Source organism: Bos mutus, chromosome 9, assembly GCF_027580195.1.
Source record: "Bos mutus isolate GX-2022 chromosome 9, NWIPB_WYAK_1.1, whole genome shotgun sequence".
Classification (NCBI taxonomy): domain Eukaryota; kingdom Metazoa; phylum Chordata; class Mammalia; order Artiodactyla; family Bovidae; genus Bos; species Bos mutus.
Window position 1 is genome coordinate 41,914,260 of NC_091625.1, and position 23,493 is coordinate 41,937,752.

Genomic DNA, 23,493 nt, shown 5'->3' on the forward strand with positions numbered 1-23,493 from the left:
ACCTCCCACTTAGCAGAATTTTGCTTTCCAACTCCTAACCTTAAAACCAGTCTACCTTTCCACTGGTAAAATTACTAGTGTGAAACAAGTGAGGTTAAACCAGGAGACCGCAAAAAAGGGACTTTATTCTCTTCTGATACATGAGAGAAATCATTAACCCTGTCATCACACATTCTGTTAGTCTAGAGCTGAAGCCTTGCTGTAAGAAAGCCAGCTGTAGGATAAGAATGAAGCCACAAAATACTACTACTGCAGCTTTTGGTTTTTGCATGAGATATAATAAGCTTTTTGTTAATGAAACATCTCAAGATTGAACCATGATGATATCAACGTTCCTGGGGTTCCCTAGCCTATCTGATCGATTATCTCAACACACCTATGAAGATAAGAGCAGAGTGAGGTGGGTATAACAGAGCCCAAGCCAAGGGCAGGAATAAGGAGAGGAAAAGGGATTGCTATAAAACAGACATCTTTTCCATCAAGTCTCTTTAAAATTGAATACTTGTTTCCCAAGTCTAAAAAAGAAAAATAACAAAGAATAAGAGCTTGTGAAGACATGCCGAGGCTACTCTCCCAGCCAGTAAGCCCCACAAAAATGAAAATTTGACCTATCTTTTATTATCTATTTTGTAAGAATTCTAAACTAAAGAGTAAAGCCACCAAAATGTTCACCTCACTTCCTGTTTCAGAATTCCTTTCTCTTCCCCTCTCTACATTATGAAGATGTGCATAGCCAAAGATTACCACACATCCAGCCTATGTGAATATACCATGTTATCACATCTTTTCTAATTCTTTCAAACATTCAGATGAATTATGTTTATTGTACCTCCCTTCAATGTGTTAGAATATGGTTGTATTTTCAAAACTAAAATCCAACAACCTCCATATTTGTGCTTTTTTTTTTAAGTCCTTTTGCAGAAGTGGAAACTGTTGTGCTTTACTAAGCATCTTCATTTATGGTTAAGTGGTTAAAGAAACAGGGGAAACAAAGATTCTGATTTTAGCAATGACTGAACATGAAAGTAAAGGTACAGGAAGTAAATGTTCTCCAAAGAGGCAAAAAAATGAGAGATGACTACAGAATGAGATCTCCTAGCGATAGCCAAAGGTGCAGACACATAATCTGATCAAGTACCTGATATAAATTAGATGCTGAGTAAGCATACATTGGTCTCAGAAATACCAATTAGCTGATGAACAAAGAAAAAGAATAGTTTGAGATTCTTTCACATTTTTAAAATCTACAAGTTTCAAGAACCTAAAAGAGAAAAACAAATACCATATATTTACATGTATATGTGGAATCTAGAAAAATGGCTCAAATGAACCTATCTGCAAAGCAGATACAGAGACAAAGAGATAGAGAACAAACATATAGACACCAAGAGGGGAAAGGGCGGATGGGATGAATTAGGAGATTGGGCCTGACGTATATACACTACTATGTATAAAACAGAGAACTCAGGAGAACCTACTGCACAGCACAGGAAACTCTACTCAACGCTCTGCAGTTACAAAGAGGGGATACATGTGTACGTATAGCTGACTCACTCTCCTACATAGCAGACACTAACACAACATTGTAAAGCAGTTAAACGCCAATAAAAATGTTTTTAATAATTTAGAAAGAAAGATAAAAGAACTTCAAGAATCTCTATCATTCCCTTTTTAAAAACTGAACACTAATCATTTATTAGATTTGCTAAATCTATAAATGTAAAACAGACATTTAGAGGCATTAATAAACATCAGAATAAGAGAGAGGACCGAGAAAAGAAAAGAACAGTTTGACCTTTAAGGCAGTGTAACTACTTATTCAACTCCTGCTGCTGCTGCTGCTAAGTCGCCTCAGTCGTGTCCGACTCTGTGCAACCCCACAGACGGCAGCCCACCAGGCTCCCCCGTCCCTGGGATTCTCCAGGCAAGAACACTGGAGTGGGTTGCCATTTCCTTCTCCAATACAACTCCTATTATCCTAAAATTCTTACTAAGATAATAAACCTCTGCCACCACTTCCTCACAATGAAAATCTGTTATGGCTACAAGGGAGTCTGAGGCTTGTTGATCAGTCAAGGACTAAAACTGATGCAGTTCTTGGGGTCAGACACAAAGAGTCAGACACGACTGAGCGACTGAACTGAACTGAAAACTGGTCTCGTTACATCAAATACTTTGAGTATGCCAAATAAAGAAGTGATTGGCAAGCCATAAGGCCAGATGACAGAAGAGCCACCTTCATGGCATTCGTGAAGGTGGATAACTAGGGAAAGGTTTAGGACTAGAACAAAAGGATTTGGTTGAAGGAAAATCGAAACCAGAAAACAGACAACTTCATCAATAATGAAGTCAAGGAAGAAGCAAGACAACTGATTAGGAAAATCTATTACAGAAAGGCTTACCAAGTGGTGCATTCGCCCGCCAATGTAGCAGATGCAAGAGATGTGGGTTCAATCCCTGGCTCAGGAAGATCTCCTGGAGTAGGAAATGGCAACCTACTCCAGTATTCCTGCCTGGAAAATTCCATGGATAGAGGAGCCTGTCGGGCTACAGTTCACAGGGCTGCAAAGAATCGAACATGACTGAGCACGCCCACATATTAGAGAAACTGACAGTTCACAAAGTTTCCAAGAAAATGCGTCTTCATGCCCAATGACTGGAAGTGCGAGAAGGAAATGTTACCACTTATATGCTTAGAATGTGCACTCATCAATAGACTGAAGATAACTAAATTAGGGGCAAGAGTTTAGATTATGAGTAGAAGTATTAGTGGAAATTAAAATTAAAATGAGCAACTTATTGTTTTAAGTTATTAAGCTGAGTCAAACAGCACTGAGCAATGAGATTCTGATTTATCAAATAACCTATCTAGAGATGATTTCTGTCACTGAGATCAATTCACTTTATGCATTAAATAATGTTTGCACCTAACATGCTAACTAATCATGCCTTCAACTACAGTCACAGCCCATGAGAAATAAAAGTAAAACCTAAGAAATCTACAATCCTCTCCTCTCCCCTGTTTTACCTCATCTCATCCTATTCCTGCTGGTGGTGTGCTGAAAGATAGAAATGGAAGTTTTCTCTGAGTGAAAGCTAGGAAACTTTTTGTTTAGACCACTTAAAACTTATTTTAACACACTTACCCACATCTCCATAAACATACAGGCCCCTTGGAGGTTTGCTCCTTGAAAAAAGCTGCAAATTAAGAAAAAATTATAAATCTCCAATGTGGAAATAAATGAATATCATCATACACAGTGTTCCTAACCAAGCTATATATAGGAGTGAAACAGGCTACTGCACACAGTAAGTACAAAAAACTTGATATAAAAGGCTATGATGCCCCACTTACATTTTAACATAGAAGGCAAGAATCAGTAGCTCAGAGCAAAGCTCTGAAGTCACACAACTTAAGTTTACACCTCCTTCACCATTTACTAACCATGTAATCGTTCCACTCATTTGCAAATGGGCTCCCCAAACAATGACAGCCTAGTTCATTCCCAGCAAGCAAGAGATCAGAAGACTTTTTATGGAGAAACTAAATGGTTTCCAGAGAAAAAGGCACTTGTGTGTTGGTTTCTCCCAAAGAAAGAACGGGATCCCTATCAGATCACCTTACAGTAAAGTACGCTAGTCAACAAATCTCTTAAGAGTCAGCCTTCAATCAGCTCATTAGTATCTGAAATGACACTAAAATGATTTGACAGCTCAGAATCAATAGAAATTGGAAGGGAAAAAAAAAAACTCTCATTATGAAAGTTGGAGACCACAGCAAATATACAGAGGAAATAGACTGCAAAAGGAAACATCAAAATAAAACTATAACCAGTATAATTAATATGCTGAGGAAAATAAGTTATTAAAACTATAAAGCAAGAACAAAATGCAATTTCTAAAAAGGAATATTAAGAACAAAGGAGAGTACTCTGAAATTTAACATACAGTACCAGAAATAAAATTCCAGAAATAAAACAAATGGTAACAATAAAAGATGGAAAATGTAAGAAAATTACAGGATTAATTCAGGAGGTCCAAGAGCTAACCAAAAGGAATTCCAGAAAGGGAAAAGATAAAAAAGAGAGAAGGAAATTACCTAAGATTTTTCTCAAATCTGAAGGATGAAATTTTAAGATGAGGAGGACAGAGTAAGCATCCAGCACAACGAGGGAAATAAGACCCATGCCAAGTCACAAGAGCTTCCCAGGTGGTGCTGGTGGCAAAGATCCTGCCTGCCAATGCAGGAGACATAAGAGACACCATTTCAATCCCTGGGTTTCGAAGATCCCCTGGAGGTGGGCATGGCAACCCACTCCAGTTTTCTTGCCTGGAGAATCCAATGGACAGAGGAGCCTGGTGGGCTATAGTCCATGAGGTCACAAAGAGTTGGACACGACTGAAGCAACTTAACTTACTCTTGCTCACCAAGTCATAATCCTGAAATTTCTGACACAAGGAAAATAAAGAAAATCTTACAAACATCCAAGGTGGCAGTGGAGGAGGGAAGTGGTAGAGACAAGTCATAAAAAACTTATAAACTTGAATAAAATTTGAGAGACAATGATTTCCCATCTAACCATCAAGTGTGAAAATGGAAGTTGACATTCCACATTTACAAGGTCTTAAAAAATCTTCCCCAGCAGAAATATGAACACCTAGGCTACAGTGGCACAAGCAGGACAAGAAAGCAATCAAGTACAGACCAAAGCAGGAGGATGAAGGCCTCAAAAAGAAACAAAATGGAACTTCTCTTTGTCCAACATTATTATCAACCCAAATTACCATTCTAAATTTTGTTCCACTTAGAAGAGTAACCTTCAAACTCTATGACAGTTCCTAGACACCTATGTAAAAACCAAGGACAGCCAGATCCAAGAGAGTACAGAGAGGATAAAAGCAGAAAGGGGGCTTCCCAGGTGGCTTAGTACTAAACAATCCACCTGCCAAAGCAGAAGACACAGGCTTGATCCCTGGAAGATCCCCTAGAGAAGGAAATGGCAACCCATTCCAGTATTCTTGCCTGGGAAATTCCCTGGACAAAGGAGCCTGGTGGGCTACAGTCCATTCGGTGTCAAAGAGTCAGACATGACTTAATGACTAAACAACAACAAAAGTGGAAGGAAGCAAAGGTTATGCCATTTAGCATCACCACAGCAGTAGATAATTTGACAGAGAACATTTGCAAAAGCTAGATTTCAGGATCTTTTATAACACTTTTGTTTTTTAATATGTGGATTCACTCTGGTATGCCTCAGAAACCTCTCTTGCTCTCCTCTTAGCTTTCTCTATAAATCCAGCCCCTGACTTCATCAGCCCCTTCCAGAAGAACCTTCATCAGTTTAGGCAAAAGAATCTGCTTTGCTTTGATTCTGCCAACTGGATGCCTTTCCTGTGTTCTTCTGCACATCAACTCTCCATCTATTCTTAAATCTCAAGAGAAAGAAGAAACTACTCCTGCCAAAAGTCCTTAATTTGCCTTGTTTTAATATCTTACATGAACCATTCTTATACATTGGTTATTCTATTTTCAACTTTCCAGAAAAAAACCAATGTGCTCCTCAACAATTTTTTTTCCCTCAATAATTTTAAAACAGCTTCAAATTAGAAAACTTATATACAACTTAATAATCTCTAAGTACATTTTATGTATTAGAAATCTTTCAAAGCAACTTTCACAGAAAGTAACTGGCAATGTCACAGCAATTGATTACTTGCTCACAACATATTTTGCTGTGATTCGAACAGATTCAAGGGATTAGATCTGATAGAGAGAGTGTCTGAAGAACTATGGACAGAGGTTCGTGACATTGTACAGAAGGCAATGATTAAGACCATCCCCAACAAAAAGAAATGCAAAAAGGCAAGATGGTTGTCTGAGGAGGCCTTACAAATAGCTGAGAAAAGAAGAGAAGCTAAAAGCAAAGGAGAAAAGGAAAGATATACCCATTTGAATATAGAGTTCCAAAGAATAGGACAGAGAAGAAAGCCTTCCTCAGTGACCAATGCAAAGAAATAGAGGGAAACAACAGAATGGGAAGGACTAGATCTCTTTAAGAAAATTAGTGATACCAAGAGAACATTTCATTCAAAGATAGGCACAATAAAGGACAGAAATGGTATGGACCTAACAGAAGCAGAAGAACTATACAAAAAAGATCTTCACGACCCAGATAACCACGATGGTGTGATCATTCACCTAGAACCAGACATCCTGGAATGTGAAGTCAAGTGGGCCTTAGGAAGCATCTACAAACAAAGCTAGTGGAGGTGATGGAATTCCACTTGAGCTATTTCAAATCCTAAAAGATGATGCTGTTAAAGTGCTGCACTCAGAATGCCAGCAATTTTGGAAAACTCAGCAGTGGCCACAGAACTGGAAAAGGTCAGTTTTCATTCCAAAGAAAGGCAATGCCAAAGAATGTTCAAATTACTGCACAATTGCACTCATCTCACACGCTAGCAAAGTAATGCTCAAAATTCTCCAAGCCAGGCTTCAACAGTACCTGAACCATGAACTTTCAGATGTTCAAGCTGGATTTAGAAAAGGCAGAAGAACCAGAGATCAAGTTGCCAACATCCGTTGGATCATCGAAAAAGCAAGAGTTCCAGAAAAACATCTATTTCTGCTTTATTGACTATGCCAAAGCCTTTGACTGTGTGGATCACAACAAACTGTGGAAAATTCTGAAAGAGATGGGAATACCAGACCACCTGACCTGCCTCTTGAGAAATCTGTATGGAGGTCAGGAAGCAACAGTTAAAACCAGACATGGAACAACAGACTGGTTCCAAATAGGAAAAGGAGTACGTCAAGGTTGTATAATGTCATCCTGCTTATTTAACTTATATGCAGAGTATATCATGCAAAATTCCAGGCTGGATAAAGCAGAAGCTAGAATCAGGATTGCTGGGAGAAATATCAATAACCTCAGATACGCAGATGACACATCCTTATGGCAGAAAGCGAAGAAGAACTAAAAAGCCTCTTGATGAAAGTGAAAGAGAAGAGTGAAAAAGTTGATTTAAAACTCAACACTTAGAAAATGAAGATCACGGCATCTGGTCCATCAGTTCATGGGAAATAGATGGGAAAACAATGGAAACAGTGAGAGACTTTAGTTTTTTGGGCTCCAAAAATCACTGCAGATGGTGACTGCAGCCATGAAATTAAAAGATGCTTACTCTTTGGAAGAAAAGCTATGACCAACCTAGACAACATATTAAAAAGCAGACTACCTAGTAGTCATGTATGGATGTGAGAGTTGGACTATAAAGAAAGCTGAGCACCGAACAGTTGATGCTTTTGAACTATGGTGTTGGAGAAGACTCTCTTGAGAGTTCCTTGGACTGCAAGATCAAACCAGTCAATCTTAAAGGAAATCAGTCCTAAGTAGTCACTGGAAGGACTGATGCTGAAGCTGAAACTCCAATACTTTGGCCACCTGAGGCAAAGAACTGACTTATTGGAAAAGACCCTGATGCTGGGAAAGATCAAAGGCAGGAGAAGAAGGGGATGACAGAGGATGAGATGGTTGGATGGCATCAATGACTTGATGGACATGAGTTTGAGCAGGCTTTGGGAGTTGGTGATGAACAGCAAAGCCTGGCATGCTGCAGTCCATGGTATCGCAAAGAGTTGGACACAACTGAGCAACTGAACTGAACTGGACTGAACATAATTTGCAGAAATTGTCCAGGGTCTAGTCAGAATATAATCAACATGTGCTGAATCAGTGAAATTCAAGGCAAAAATTTAACAAAGATGGGAGGGGAAAGATGACATGGCAAGAACTCAACACTGCTAAAAAAAATCCACATATATATGCATATATGTGTTAATACAAATATATGCATGTGTGTGTATATATATATATATACACACACACACATATATATCTCACTTGGGCCTCTCTTCTGTTTTACCCAAAGTTAATATATTTTTGAAAAAGCAGTTTGCCAAATATTATACTGCATTATTGGAGTAGGAAATAGCAACCCACTCCAGTATTCTTGCCTGGAGAATCCCATGAACAGAGTAGCCTGGCAGGCTACAGTCCATGGGGTTGCAAGAGTCGGACACGACTTAGCGACTAAACCACCACCACCACCACCACCATCATACTACATTATATATTACATACATAATTTATATTATATTTAAGGCAACATTTAGAAGATGATAAAGAGGTACCAGATGGTTATAGAGTACCAAAGGAAAAGATTCTCAAACATGTGAAATCACAGATATCTAGTATAGCATAAATACTATTTAAGATGCAGATTTTACTCCAAAGAAAGATTTTACTCCAAAGAAGTTGATAAACACAATGGATAGTCCCCTAATGATAAATGTTAGATATCATCCATCTAAACTCTATTATATGCACCAAGTATTTTTACTTGGAGAAGCAAGCTGATTTTTTCCTAATAAAATTTCAGTCTTCCAAAAATTATTGAAATTATTTCAAAGGATTAAAAATCTATATTTTAATGGGAAAGTCAGAGGATTGAATGGAGAACAGTAAAGCTATTTACAAGGCTGTAAAATGGGTCCTAAAGAAGTTTCTAAATTCTTTATTCATCATAGTGAATTCAGGGAGAGTTGGGTTTACACAGTTTCTTCAAAATAACTACACAGGAACCCACATCATTTACATGTTCCTAATTTACATTTTCTCACAATTTACCCTATTTTTCAGGTCCATTAAATTCCCTTTCTCAATGTTTTAATTTCCTGTAACGTGTTCTTATGTCTCAGAGCACGCCACCCTGGCCTGGGTCCTAGGTGCTGGGATGCGCCACATGCTCCCGTCCCCCAACAAGCCTCGGATGTCCTGCTCTCTACCCTAGGGGGAAACCTTGCTGGCTGGCTGCTAGCTGGCTGCCAGCTGGGTTCAGCCTCTGGGAGGCACTGCTTGTAGGAGACTGGAGGGAGGCGGGTGGAGAGAAAGCCTGGTCATTCTCTCCCGCTGCCTCCCTGCTTCCAGGCTGTGTCTCTGGCAGAGAGGCTTCCCTCCAGAGCCATGAGGTCCTCGTGCCACAGCTCCAGCTCTCTGCGGGCTACTCCTTCACTCCTCCATGCCCTGTTTGCTGCCTTAGGACTGCCCTGCCCATGACTCTCTAAGTCATTTCTTGATTCAGTCTTTATTTGAAACTGCTGTGAACAGTTTCCTACCAGAACTCTGATACATGCCCAACCTCTAAAATACACACACTTCACACTAGACAAAAACTTGGAAATCTGAACATAAGTTTCTCAAGTGACCAGCTGTAAAATTTGTCATGTTAACTATATCTTAGGGAATTTGTGAAGTAGGATCATGACACCTTCTCTAATGGGTTTTTGATAGGGATACAGTGATACTGTATTATAGACTCTGCAGATAGTAAGCATAAGGATGATGTTGGAAGATAGTGGAAAACTATTACCTACCTCCACAAGGAAAGAGTAGTAGAGCTGAACTGAAAAGATCTTGGTACAAATTCTGATTCTGCTACTTATTAGCTACATGACTCTGGGTAAGCCACATCAACTCTACACCTTATCTATTGTGCTGCTTCCTTATCTATTGGATTCAGGGCACAGCACAGGGGAGTTCCCATCCACTGCCCACCTCTGCACGCCTAATCACAAGGCCCACTCACTCACACTGAAGACTGCAAACTTCATGTGCTGATACCCACCTCTATCCAAACCTATGGACCACAAAAGAAGAAACATCACACCCTTTGCAACACCCTTCTCAAAGATCTGAACATTAATGTACACTTAAGCTATTTCATATCTATATAAACTCTACCAAACAAATCAAGAATACATTCAAGAACAGGGAGCACATTTTCAAATACTGTTCATATTCTAAGCAATTAGAAGCAATCTCAATATATTCCAAAGAATCACTGTACGCCTACCTAATGGAATAAAATTAAAAATAAATATGGAAGGATAGCTAAAAACAGAAAAAACTCATACTAAGATACTGACTTTCTTTCACATTCCTTCACATTCACCCAGACTTCTGGGATTGCAACTTCATATAGGAGGCTGAAGGAGGGCCAACACAATGCCTTCTGTTTTCTCTTTATAAAGACGTAGACATCTGTTGAAAGTGATGGGGGAAGCGTAGTTTAGCTTGAAGGGAGCTAAGAAGGCTCTAGAGAATTGTTCAGAGACACTGTAAACTAACCAGTGAAATAGATTTGTTGACAAAATGAAGGGGTACTCCTCAGGGCTTTCAGACTCTTCTCAGCAATCTTATACAACTGTGCGGCCGTCATGTCCTTTAGATGAGAACGGTCCTACTCCCTGCTCTATCCTCCACAACCAGATGAGGGTTTCAGGGGTAAGTCTATGACTAAGTTCAACCAAGGGGAGTTCTGTTATTCATCTCTAGGTGAAAGAGCTCTTGTCTTCTGGGCAGTAAGCTGCATAGATGTGATGCTAGTTTGCTACTCTGACATAAGCCAAGTTGAACACAAAGTCAAAATAAGCAGGAGGGCAAGATAAAGATCTCCAGGGCTTCCCTGGTGGCTCAGTGGTAAAGAATCCACCTGCCAACATAGGAGACATGGATTTGATCCCTCGTCTGGGAAGATTCCACATGCCTCGGAGCAACTAAGTCCATGCACGACAACTACTGAGCCTGTGCTCTAGAGCCCGGGAGCCACAGCTCCTGAGCCCACATGCCACAGTTACTGAAGCCCATGTGCTCAGAGATCATGCCCCATAAGAGAAGCCACCACAATGAGAAGCCCTCACACTGCAACCAGAGGAGCCCTGCTTGAAATAAGTGTTGCTGAGGATGTAGAGAAAGGGAACCTCATGCACTGCTGGAATGTACATGGGTACAGCCACTGTGGAAAACAGTATGCAGGTTCCTCAAAAAATTAAACATAGCGCTACCATACGATTTAGCAATTCCACTTCTGGATATTTATCCAAATGAAAACTCGAGCTCAAAGAGATATCTACAACTCCCTGTTCATTGCAGCATTATTTACAATGGCCAAAAAAACGGAAACAACCGAAGTGTTACACACACACACATAATGGAAATTATTCAACCATTAAAAAAGAAAGGAATTCTGACATTTGGGACAACACTGATGGACACTGAAGGCATTATGCTAAGAGAAATAAATCGGACGGAGAAAGAATGTATGAACTCATATGTGGAACCTAAAAAACAACTCACAGGTAATGAGTCAAGAGAGCATCTCAAGTTTAGGAGACTTACTATAATAAGTAATAGAACACTATAACACTAAATCAAAAGGGAGGCTAACAAGAAAAGCAGCTGTCAGAAACAATGTTATTAAAATTTTTTTAAACAATATGACTAAATTGCCAGTCACCCAACAAGGAAATGTGCTAATGTCACAAGTGTTTGGGGTCCTAGTTGTTATATATTTTGGTGATGACACTCCAAATCACTAAATTTAGTAAAAATTTATGTTTTTAATTTCATATACATGGAAAGCCCACTTTCACACAAAGAATCTTTTGAACATGAGTTTATGTTTTTAAAGTAAATACCTGATAATTATTCTATCAAAATTTTATTAGACAAAGTCAAATGTAAAACATGATTACTGGATTCACATACAAACACATATTTAAAAGAACATTTGGGACAACTGAAGAAATTTAAATATGGGCTTCATATTTAGCCCATATTAATTACTTTATATTATGAGATAAAATACTGGATGCCCAGTTAAATTTGAGTTTCACACTGACATCATATAATGTTGCACGGGACATACATACACTAAAAAACCATTATTTATCTGAAATTCAAGTTTATCTAGACTTTATTTTTATTTGCTAAATTGAGTGACCCTATATCACTGCATCAACGTTAAGAGAAAATATTTGCAAATGAAGCAAGAAGGGATTAATCTCCAAAATATACAAACAACTCATGGAGCTCAATGTCAAAAAAAAGCAAACAATCCAATCAAAAAATGGTGGAAGACCTAAACAGACATTTCTCCAAAGAAAATACACAGATGGCCAACAAATACATGAAAAGATGCTCAACACTGCTCATTATTAGAGAAATTCAAATCAAAACTACAATGAGAGGGACGTCCTTGGTTGTCCAATGGCTAAGCCTCCCCTCCCACTGCAGAGGGCCTGGGTTCAATTCCTGGTCGAAGAACTAGATCCTACATGTTGCAGCTAAAGATCCCGCATGCCACAAGGAAAACGGATCAAAGATCCTGAGTGTGACAACCAGGACCCGGCACAGCCAAATATGTGTTTCAAAAAAAACCACAATGAGGTACCACATTCTAACCACCCATCAGAATAGCCAACATCAAAAAGTCTACACACAGTAAATACTGGAGAGGGTGTAGAGGAAAGGGAACTCTCTTGCATTGTTGGTGGGAATGTAAATTGATATAGCCACTGTGGAGAATAGTATGGAGGTTCCTTACAAAACTAAAAACAGAACTACCATATGACCCAGCAATCCCACTACTGGGCATATACCCTAAGAAAATCTAGGCATAATTCAAAATGACACATGTACCTCAATGTTCACTGCAGCACTATTTACAATAGCCAGGGCATGGAAACAACCTAAATGTCTAACTGTCTAGCAACAGATAAATGGATAAAGAGGATATGGTACAGGGACTTCCTTGGTGGCCCAGTGGTTAGGAATCTGCCTGCTAATGCAAAGGACACAGGTTCCAGCCCCAGTCTGGGAAGATCCCACATGCTGGGGAGCAATTAAGCCCACGAGCTGCAACTACAGAAGCCTGAGTGCCCTAGAGCCCATGCTCCACAACGAGAGGCCACCACAATGAGAAGCCCAAGCACTGCAACTTGAGAGTAGGCCCCATTCCTGGCAACTAGGGAAAGCCTGCACGCAGCAATGAAACCCAGCCCAGCCAAAAATAAAATTAGTTAATTTTTAAAAAAAAGAAGATATGGTACATATATACAGTGGAAAATTGCTCAGCCATAAAAAGGAATGAAACTAGATCGTTTGTAGAGATGTGGATGGAAGTAGAGTCTGTCATACAGAGTGAAGTAAGTCAAAAAGAGAAAAATAAGTGTTGTATATTAATGCATGTATGTGGAATCTAGAAAAATGGTATAGGTGAAACTATTTCCAGGGCAGGAATAGAGACACAGATGTAGAGAACAGACATGTGGAACACAGGTAGGGGAAGGGAAGGGTAGGATGAACTGGGAGATTAAGATTAACATATACACTACCATGTATAAAATAAACAGCTAGTGAGAACCTGCTGTATAGCATAGGGAGTTCAGCTCTGTGCTCTGTGAGAACCTAGATGGGTAGGAATGGAGGTAGAGGGGAAGGGAGGCCCAAGAGGGAGAGAATATACGTATACATATAGTCTATTCACTTCCTCGTACAGCAGAAACTAACACAATATTATAAAGCAATTATATTCCAATAAAAAAAAGTTTCTTGGTGTGACAATGGTAATATAGTTATGCAGGGAAAGGTCCTTGTTAGGATACATAATGATGTTTTTGGAGGTCAAGTGTTTCAATATTACAACTTATTTTCAGATGATTAAAGGGAAAATACTGAGAGAAAAAAACCCTAATGCAGCAAAATGTTGACCATTTTAAGTGGTTTTAAGAGTACTGTTGAAATTTTTCAAAATAAAAAGTTGAGTAAAACAAAATGCAAAATTTGTAAAAGTGATTAATTACTGTATTACTTTTACTTTTGAATTAAGTCTTAAATTATTCCAAAAGTATCTACATATTAGCATTTTAGACAATTGCTTTCAAAACTATTCCTTTAACTTCTGCAAGGTAAACATCTGTCGTCCATCATTCCAAATATTTTGATTTAATCATTCTAACTTTATCCTTTGTTCCTTATAATATTAAAATTCAAGCATTAAAAATAATCCAAGGTGATTCTCATCAAAGCTGTAAATTAAAATAGCATGTCCTCCACCTTTCTGGGTTACTGTCCACTTGCTAGTCAAGCATAATTTCCATTAGGACAATTAAGATAATAATGGTGGTGCTTTAAAATAAAAAGAGTTTTCAATTTGTTTAAAATGCAGGAATATTACTTTTCCTGCTTCTCCACACACCCCTCACCATTCCATTATTATCTCCCAAAATGACAGAATCAGAAACAATGATTCCAGCTGGAATGCTGAACATAATTACATCTTTTAAAAACAAGCATTATATCATTCTCAACATAAACCACTGTTTGATAAAAGTAAATCACTTCAGGTTTCTTTTTTTTTTTTCACTTCAGGTTTCTAAGAAGACCATTAAAAAACTAAAAAACTGAACTATATGTTAGCACCCATAAATTCTTTTTAAATGAAAATCTTTTTTTAAATGCCTTCAGCTGATTTGCAAAAGAACCCTTGTAACCTAAAGTACACCAATTTGTTCAGTTTACTAGTATAATTAAGCCTTTAAGTAGCGAAACAACTAGCGGGAGGAGGGTGGGGGGTGAGTTTAAATCTCTAAAACAACTAGCCTAAGCAATAGCTCAATTTCTGATTACAACAGAATTGCAAGATGCAAATGACTTTTTAATGCTGCATGCATTCAAGTAACAAGCGTTTCTAAGGCTCATTGGAAAAGACTCTGATGCTGGGAGGGATTGGGGGCAGGAGGAGAAGGGGACGACGGAGGATGAGATGGCTGGATGCCATCACTGACTCGATGGACATGAGTCTGAGTGAACTCCGGGAGTTGGTGATGGACAGGGAGGCCTGGCGTGCTGCGATTCATGGGGTCACAAAGAGTTGGACACGACTGAGCGACTGAACTGAACTGAACTGATACATGTCAGACAAATGAGCTAATTTCTTCAGCAAATCCTTCCAGTTTACTCACTCCTGACTGAATTCAAATTCTGGACTAGCTTAGGTGTGACCTACTCCAAGTCCACACTTGTTCAGAGGGACATCTAGGACATAAGTATAATTTTCAAACTGACCTGCAGTTTATCAAAAGAAAGATGTGGAAAATATTCCAGTCTGAACCCAATTGAGGTTCTGAATTTGAGGGATTAAAACAGCCATCCAAGCTTCTCCTGGATTTTCAAAGAACTGGCACTATGGAGGAAATGAGAACACAAACATGTCCACAGAGAAGCAAGTGAATGTAAAACTCACAAAAACACCAATACTCTCACACAGACATAAGGATAGGCTCATGGGCAACTGACTTCAGAGTCAGCAGAAAAGTATTTTGTGACTCTTCAGTGATTGCTTTGTTATTCATTCAAATATTCCTCTTTTTTTTTTCATTTATTCCAGAGTCATGAATTGAACATCGAGCACCTACTTTGTATCAGGCAGTGAACTAAGTTGTGCAGATCTAGGCAATCCAGAAAACATGACATGGCATGTACTAAAGGAACGTGTGGTCACCAGGTAGGCCATGGGAGATGAGCCATAAGTAAAAGGATACAGAGACAGGCAGCCTCAACAAAGACCCAGAGGCAAGAGAAGGTCCCTGTCTTGTCTAACAATCTTTAAGTAGCTTGTCACAGCTGGGGACAGCTGATAACAAAGACGGATGAGGCTGGTAAGAGGCAGGGACCAGGCAGGCTCTCAAGAACTATGTAGAACGTGCTAATGAGTTTGTACTTTATCTGGAGGGCACTGGGAAGCCTTAAGCAGGAGAATGGCCCAACCAGATTATCTCATATAAATATCATTATTGATACAGCATGGATAATGAGAGGAAACTGAATGGGAGGCAACTGGAGGAAAAGGCAACGCTACCTGTATCTGCTCTGCTGACAAGCCACCCCCGGCCAGGTGGCAGTATGATTCTGGGAGAAATACTTACGGGTACTTCTTGTGGTTCATCAGGGCAAAGTTAACTGAAGGCAGCTCTGTGGTGCTCTTCATTGCCATGAAGGGACTACGGATGCATTGGAGCTATGCTTCACACTTCTGAAAAAGCTACACATGGCTGTGGCACTTTGGCCTGAAATGTACGTTCAGTGTTCAGGTCCTAATATCTGCACATCTCCACTGGAGATGATAGCATGGGTTAGAGGTGCTTTTTCTTTATAGTTCTCTCATTTCCAAATAGAGGTTTTCACTCAGCCAAAAACCTTTTACGAAGATATTTCCTATGCTTTGCTGAGTACTTTCTGAGCTCATAATACCCCTTCCTCAGTCTATTTGTAAGAAGCAAATGCTGAACCAGTAGAAGTATATTATCAGGGAAAGTTATAATTTCCTTAAAATTATTTCTTAAAATCAACTAACCTGTTGAAATATCTCGCAATTACACTTAAAGATACATTTATGGAATATTATAAATAGGCTAAATTGGAGAAAATATTGACCACCTGGTTACTTAGCTTTCAATCTAATCTAATTATCAAATCTTTATATTTTGACATATTTATTCCAAAATTTAAAAAAAATTAGATACAGTTGATTCCCTCCCCCGTTTTGTACCCTTCTTCCTCAGAGTGAACATTTCATTTTAAAAATATGTTCTGATTTACTTATCTTTTTGTGGTATCTACTACTTATTCCCCCAAAACAGACTCTTCTTTGACCATTTTTCTACCAGCTTGATTTTTTTTTCTTTTTGGTAGGAGTTCTTTATATATATTCTAGATAGCAATCTATAGTCAATTTTTTTTTTTTTAATTGGAGGATAATTGCTTTACAACATTGTGTTGGTTTCTTGCCATATGTCAACACAAATAAGCCACAGGTATACATATGTCAGCTTTCTTTCGAACCTCGCTCCCACCTCCCTAAGTCAATTATTTTTGATGTAAATATTTTCTCCCAGTCTGTGGTCTTCCTTTTAACCTTTCTAGAGAGCTTTTTGTTGACTATAAGTTTTAAATTTTAGTTGGATCAAATGTATCCAACTTACCTTTATAATTTAAGCTTTCATATCTTGTATAAGCAGGTCTTTCTCTCCTCACGGTCACAAAGATAAATCCTCTATATTTTATTCAAGAAGTTTTAAAGTTTCCCTTTAAGTTTAGGACACTGATTCTGTGGAATTTATGTTTATGTTCAGAAAGGTAGATATCTAATTTTACTTTTCACAAAGATAATCAATTGTGTCATCCCTGTTGGCTGACTAGACCATCTTTTTCCACTGATTTTCAGTGCCAACTCAATGGTGTATCAGGTCTCCATGTATTCTATTTTGTTCCACTTGTCTGTATGTCTATATAATAAGTGATCAGTGAATAGTTCTGTTGACTAGAGGCAGATATATATATATAGGAAAGTAACAGAAAATTAGACTAGAAACCTAGACTAAGTACATTTCTGGTAGAACTTTGAACACTATTAACGGTCTCCCACCACCCTCAAATCTAGTCAGGAAGCAGTCATCCATCTATAGCAGGGGCAGCAAGTTATGGCCTGTGGGCTAAATCCAGCCCGACATCTGTTTTTATAAATAAATATTTATCAAAATACATTTATTTATGCATTGTCCATGGCTACTTTGACTACAATGGCAGAACTGAAGAGCTGTAACAGAGATCATATGGCCCCTAAAACCCAAAAGATTTCCTACATGGTCCTTTACAGAAAATATTCACCAGCCCCTGATCTAAAGACCTGACCAAAATCTCAACGTAGATCCCATGGTTCTAATGCCTCTTTATGGCCTACATAATTCTGCTGCCATAACCAAAGCAGTCAGTTTTGGCTGACAATGACAAAAAAGTTCCTATCTTAAGACATTAAGGTTATTCCCCTTTTCTTTCAATTTACTTTAAAGAATTTATAAAAGATATTCTCATCTAGTGAGGGGGTGTGGGGGAGAAATGGATGAAGGCAGTCCCAAAGTACAAACTTCTAGTTATAACATAAATAACAGGGATATAATGTACAACATGATTAATATAATTAATACTGACACATGTTATATGTGAAAGTTGTTTGGAGAGTGAATCCTGAGAGTTCTTATCACACACACAAAATTTTTTTCTTTGTTTTATTTTGTATCTACATGAGATGATGGATGTTCACTGGACTTGAATGGTAATCATTCCACCATGCATGTAAGTCAGGTGGTGCTAGCAGTGAAGAACCCACCTGCCAATGCAGGAGACACAAGAGACGCAGATTTGATGCCTGGGTTGGGAAGATCCCCTGGAGGAGGAAATGGCAACCCACTCCAGAATCCTTGTCTGGAGGATCCCACTGACAGAGGAGCCTGGCAGGCTACAGTCCATAGGGTCGCAGAGTCTGACATGACTGAAACAATTTAGCACCCACACATGCATGTAAGTCAAATCAGTATGGCCTACACCTTAGTTATATAGTGCTATATATCAAATATATCTCAATAAAACTGGAAGAAAAAAACAAAAATAGACATTCTCATCTACACTGACAGCATAATTTTACCTCTGGAACCATGACAAAATTTAAAATGTAATTGAATACATTTGTTAATTATTCTGGAGATGGAAGCAGGCCCATTATATTCTCTTTCTCAAATTTCAGACATAAATGAGTCTTTGGCATGTGTTAAGTTCCCAAAAAACAATGCAGTTTGACTCCCAATCTTGTTTCCTTACAGATAGAGCTGTCATTGGGTTAGGACATAATCTTTTGCTTTGGCTTTCATAAAAATTTGATACAAAAAATATATACATTTAAAAATATTTCCAGTCTTTAATAAAGCTGTAGCGATAGATATCTATTCCAAAGTCAATGCTGCTTATTATGCTCTAAAGGCTAAATCACCAGATAACAGGGAAGCTTTACCTAAATCCCACTGCTCAACCTACTTCACCTATAGGAAATGTCAGTTTTAAGAAAAGGAACAGAGAGAGTAAGGGCTCACTTCCTTAGCTGGAGGAGAGAAGGGAGGAACTGAGGAAAAACCAGCAAACTGGCTAGTCTTGGATAAATAACTGAAGGGAGCCAGACAATGGGTCTCCTGCATCTCCCGAGAGAAAAGTCCACAGCATAGCATTCCAGGTATCTAGCTCACGGCTCCCAGGTGTGAGGAGCCAGATCAGAGAAAGCACCAAGACCTTACACCAGCTGAATTCAAGGCAGCGCAGGTCATTTCTACCTGCTACATGCATTGTTCTTAGGAGAGTGAGGAGAGGTATCCAAATTAAAGACCATAATAGGTTGTAAAAGGAAGTCTGAAATAATAATTTCTCATTAGAGAAAAACAAAATTATTTTGTGGAGAGCAGGAGAAAAGGAAAAGGAATTCTGACCCCTGCTCCCCTTCCCAGTTCCCAGGTCTCTTTGGCTATGGTGTCTCCTCCCCAGAGATGAAAAAACCTGGCTGCCTATATACCCCTGATTAATGGAAACAGAGATTTTCAGAGCAGCTCCACACTCTGTTTAATTCTTTCCCTCCATGACTCTAGAAATGCTTGATTTGGCTGTGTAAAAGTAATACTAATTATAGTGATTTACATGAACTACTTACCATTTATGCCTAATTACCTCACAGCACAATAACAATTATGCATACATTAAATGTGTCAGATTAACCTGGTTGTAAGTTTTATTTGATAACAAAAGTAAAGTGTTCATAAATGCTCATTCTTCCTAGTTTGTTGTTCATATAGCATGGTCATCTGCTCATAACTTTTTCGAATTTTTACTAGAGAAAACATTGTTACATAGGTAGGTGAAAGCAGCCTAATAGTCTGCCACCAATTCTCCTCACTGATAAATAACTCCAGCATTTTGCGAAGAATGTGCATTTTATTTTAACATTATGGCTTGTCCTTACAGAACGGTTCTTAGGAGTACAATTTGTTTTAAGTCCACCAGAGTGAATATTTAAACATCTGTACCAAAAACAAAATCAAATCTGCATATATGCTAACTGAAATTCAGTCAGACAAAGACCATCCTGTATGTTCTCACTTACAGGCATAATTTTATAAGAGCATAACTCATAGGATGGTGGTTATCAAGAGCTGTGGGGCAAGGGAAATGGTGAAATATTGGTCAAAGGGTACAACCTCCCAACTATAACATCTAATGTGCAGCGTGGTGACTATAATTAATAATACAGTAGCATATTAATATTTGAAAGTTGTCAGAAGAGTAGATCTTAAATGTTTTCACCACAAAGAGAAATAGTAATTATATCAGGGGATACGCTGCTGCTGCTGCTACGTCACTTCAGTCGTGTCCGACTCTGTGCGACCCCATAGACAGTAGCCCACCAGGCTCCCCCGTCCCTGGGACTCTCCAGGCAAGAACACCGGAGTGGGTTGCCATTTCCTTCTCCAATGCATGAAAGTGAAAAGTGAAAGTGAAGTCGCTCAGTCATGTCTGACTCTTAGCAACCCCATGGACTGCAGCCCACCCAGGCTCCTCCGTTCATGGGATTTTCCAGGCAAGAGTACTGGAGTGGGGTGCCACTGCCTTCTCCAATGTCAGGGGATATAAGGGTTAACTAATTTTATTATGGAATCATTTAGCAATGTATTCAGGTGTGAATCATCACACTGCACAATTTAAACTTAGATATATTATCTGTCAATAATATCTCAGTAAAGCTGAGGGAAGAATCAAATGTCCATGAAATTGTAAACCCTATTTATGAAAATCAAAAATCTACATACTGGGCTTCCCTGGTGGCTCAGTGGTAAAGAATCAGATTGCCAATGCAGGAGACATGGGTTTGATGCCGGTCCAGAAAGATCCCACATCCTGCAAAAACTAAGACCGTAAACTGTGACCCTTGAGCCTGTGTCCTAGAGCCCAGGAACTGCAACTACTGAGCCCTGAGGCCACGTGCCATAACTACAGGAGCCCACATGCCCTAGAGCCTACGCTCTGCAACAAGAGAAGCCACCACAATGAGAAGCTACACACTGCAACTGGAGAGGAGCCCCACCCCACAGCAAGCAGAGAACAGCCCACACAGCAACAAAGATGCAGCACAGACATAAATAACATTATTTTTTTTAAAAAGGGATTCTAAACTACTAACAAAGTTCTATTGCTGGAAAAATCTAACAGCTTAAATTTTCCTTCTCTGATAATTGGCATGTCAGTATTTTTAGGAGAAATAGTCTTGTGGCATCTTTATAATCTCCAAAACTGAAGTTTTACATGTTTTATTCAGACTAAATTTGTTATTTGGGTCTTCTGCAATGCTAAATATTTTGTGGGCTTAAGAAATGACAGGACAAATAAAAAAGATGTTGATCAATCTACTAAATATTCATTCACATATGCATTGGGATTAACAAATATAAGCTTTCACTAGACACATTAGAAACTACCTGATTTGTCAAATTTCCTCCTTACGTAAGAATTACACAATAAAACAAGGGCCTCTAGATAGTAAAGTATTGCATTTAATTACTGCTAAATAGCTGTCTATTTAGAGGCAGATTCAGTATAGCCAATTCATATATCAAAGGTGGAATGAGATACAAAAGTCATGAGAGAAATTTTAACTTTCAGATAACAACAAAAATCTGGTAAGTAAAACATCTTGTCTCCTGGCTAGGACATATAACAAAGTTGTCATTTTATTTGGAAGACCTCCTGTAACGCAAACTATAATTAAGTATGCAGTACTTAAGCAATCTATGTTTTCCAAACTTCTTACTTCTTGATTCACCCATAAACTTTTGGGAACACAAGAGAAAGAGAAAACGTTGGCCATCAAAAGGGATAATTCATCATTATTTCCCATAACCATTGTGCTGGACTAGCCAACACACCCTGGCGCCCAGCCTCACAGTCCACTTCTGAGGGAAACTGCCCTGCTCTCGGGAGCACTGGATAGCACCTTATACAGAGAGCCAATCTTTGTGTTGACTAGCAGCCCCTGGAAAACTGGTGCAAAACTTCTGCCCCAACAGGGATGAAGGGTTTGGGTGGCCTCTCAGATTCTTCCTCAGGAACTTAAACCACAGATACAGGAAAAGAAATGAGAAGCTGGTAGGATGAACAGAGCGGGAAAGAGAATGGGGAAAAGGAGCAAAGAGTAAATAGATCACTCTTTATGAATGGCAGGGCACTGGAGCATCCACAGGGACCACTTTCTACAAGTCATCAGAGATTTCAGAGCCACTGTGCTCAGTTGTTCAGTCGTGTCTGACTCTTTGCAACCCCATGGACTGTAGCCTGCCAGGCTCCTCTATCCAAGGAATTCTCCAGGAAAGAAAATTGGAGTGGGTTGCCATTCCCTCCTCAAGGGAATCTTCCCAACCCAGGGACTGAACCCGTGTCTCTTGCATCTTCTGCATTGGCAGGTGGATTTTTTACCACTGCGCCATCTGAGAATGGTGCCAAATGCTGGTGCCTGCTCTGTGAGGCCTGGCTGAGTGATGGAGATGCCCTTTGTTGCTATTTTCTTTTTTAATCTTATTCCACATCTCCATTTCTTTCTCAAGCCTAAATAAGTAATACTTTATTGTTTTTAACCAAAACATGTTAATACAATGCAGTACTTTTCCTTACATAAAAATAAAACCATTTTGTTACATTCTCAAGTGCTTTTTAAAAAGTAAAATTACTTTCAGTAGAACTTATAAACAAAGTACTATTGTTATAGTTATATTGTTATTGTTATATTGTTATACAGTACCTTTCTTATAAAGATCTTATAATAAGAGGATATTTGTGTTAAGGGGGATACGTAGTTTGGTCCGTTGATTAAAGGAAAACTAGTTTCTTAGGTTGAACCATAATATCCCTCATAATTTAAGGATGACACCACTGATAACAGAGCTTCTATAGCAGGACAAGGAATGGGAGTTTTTCCTTTTGTTTCAGAATTTCAGCTAAACCTCAAAGCTGAGGACATGAGAAACAGGTGCCCCTATACACTACAGAGAGGCACTAGTTGTATATATGCAAGAATTCCTTAAACAGAGGCAGGGGGGAATCAAAAAACAGCCGCACAACCAAAGTAATCAAGGTAGAAAATTGTTAGCTGGGTAAAGAATCCTGTGGCATTTCCCCTGGATGAACCAACCTCATGTCAAGTGCAAGGGGTCCCCAAGAGAAACATCCAAACAGGTTAGAATTAAGGCAAAATGGGCATCCTCTCCCCAGTTGGATACTCACTTCACTGAGAAAATCTGCAGACAGCTACCCAAGTAGGGTGTGAAAGAGTTCACAGAAGAACCTGACACGTATGTGTCCCCAGGAGTACAGGGGCACACAGAACAGATGCTGGTGTTTGCTTCTTAAATCTGCAGAAGTCCAAGGGCAGGAGACTGAAGCTGCCCACACAGTAGGGTTTGGAGAAAGGAGATGTGTTACTTGGGGTGGTCTCAGTAGACACCACAAAGGCGACCTGGCTAGAGCTGTCTTGAAAGGACCCCACTGAAGAAAGCTAAGTGCAAGGGCAAGGCCATCCCCGCACCACAGGCCCAAGCTGTGAGATGTTTGTTCCTTAGAGTCGTAAGAGATTGGTCACAGTGACGCAGTGGGGAGGTCCTCATGGGAGTCCTGAAGAACGCACACAATGCTCCTCACAGAGAGCTAGCATGTCAGTATCTACCACACA

At 39.2% G+C, this 23,493-nt stretch overlaps 1 protein-coding gene across 2 annotated transcripts in view; it reads right to left on the bottom strand.

Moving 5' to 3' along the window:
- Positions 1 to 23,493, bottom strand: part of AFG1L (AFG1 like ATPase) — a 203,917-nt gene that overhangs the window by 154,871 nt on the left and 25,553 nt on the right. For both annotated transcript variants that reach the window (XR_011465371.1, XM_070376507.1), the window contains exon 3: positions 3,147 to 3,198. Coding sequence is in view for 1 of the 2 variants with exons in the window: in XM_070376507.1 (XP_070232608.1) it covers positions 3,147 to 3,198 (52 nt within the window). In the remaining variant the exon portion in view is untranslated. The remainder of the gene's footprint in view (positions 1 to 3,146; positions 3,199 to 23,493) is intronic.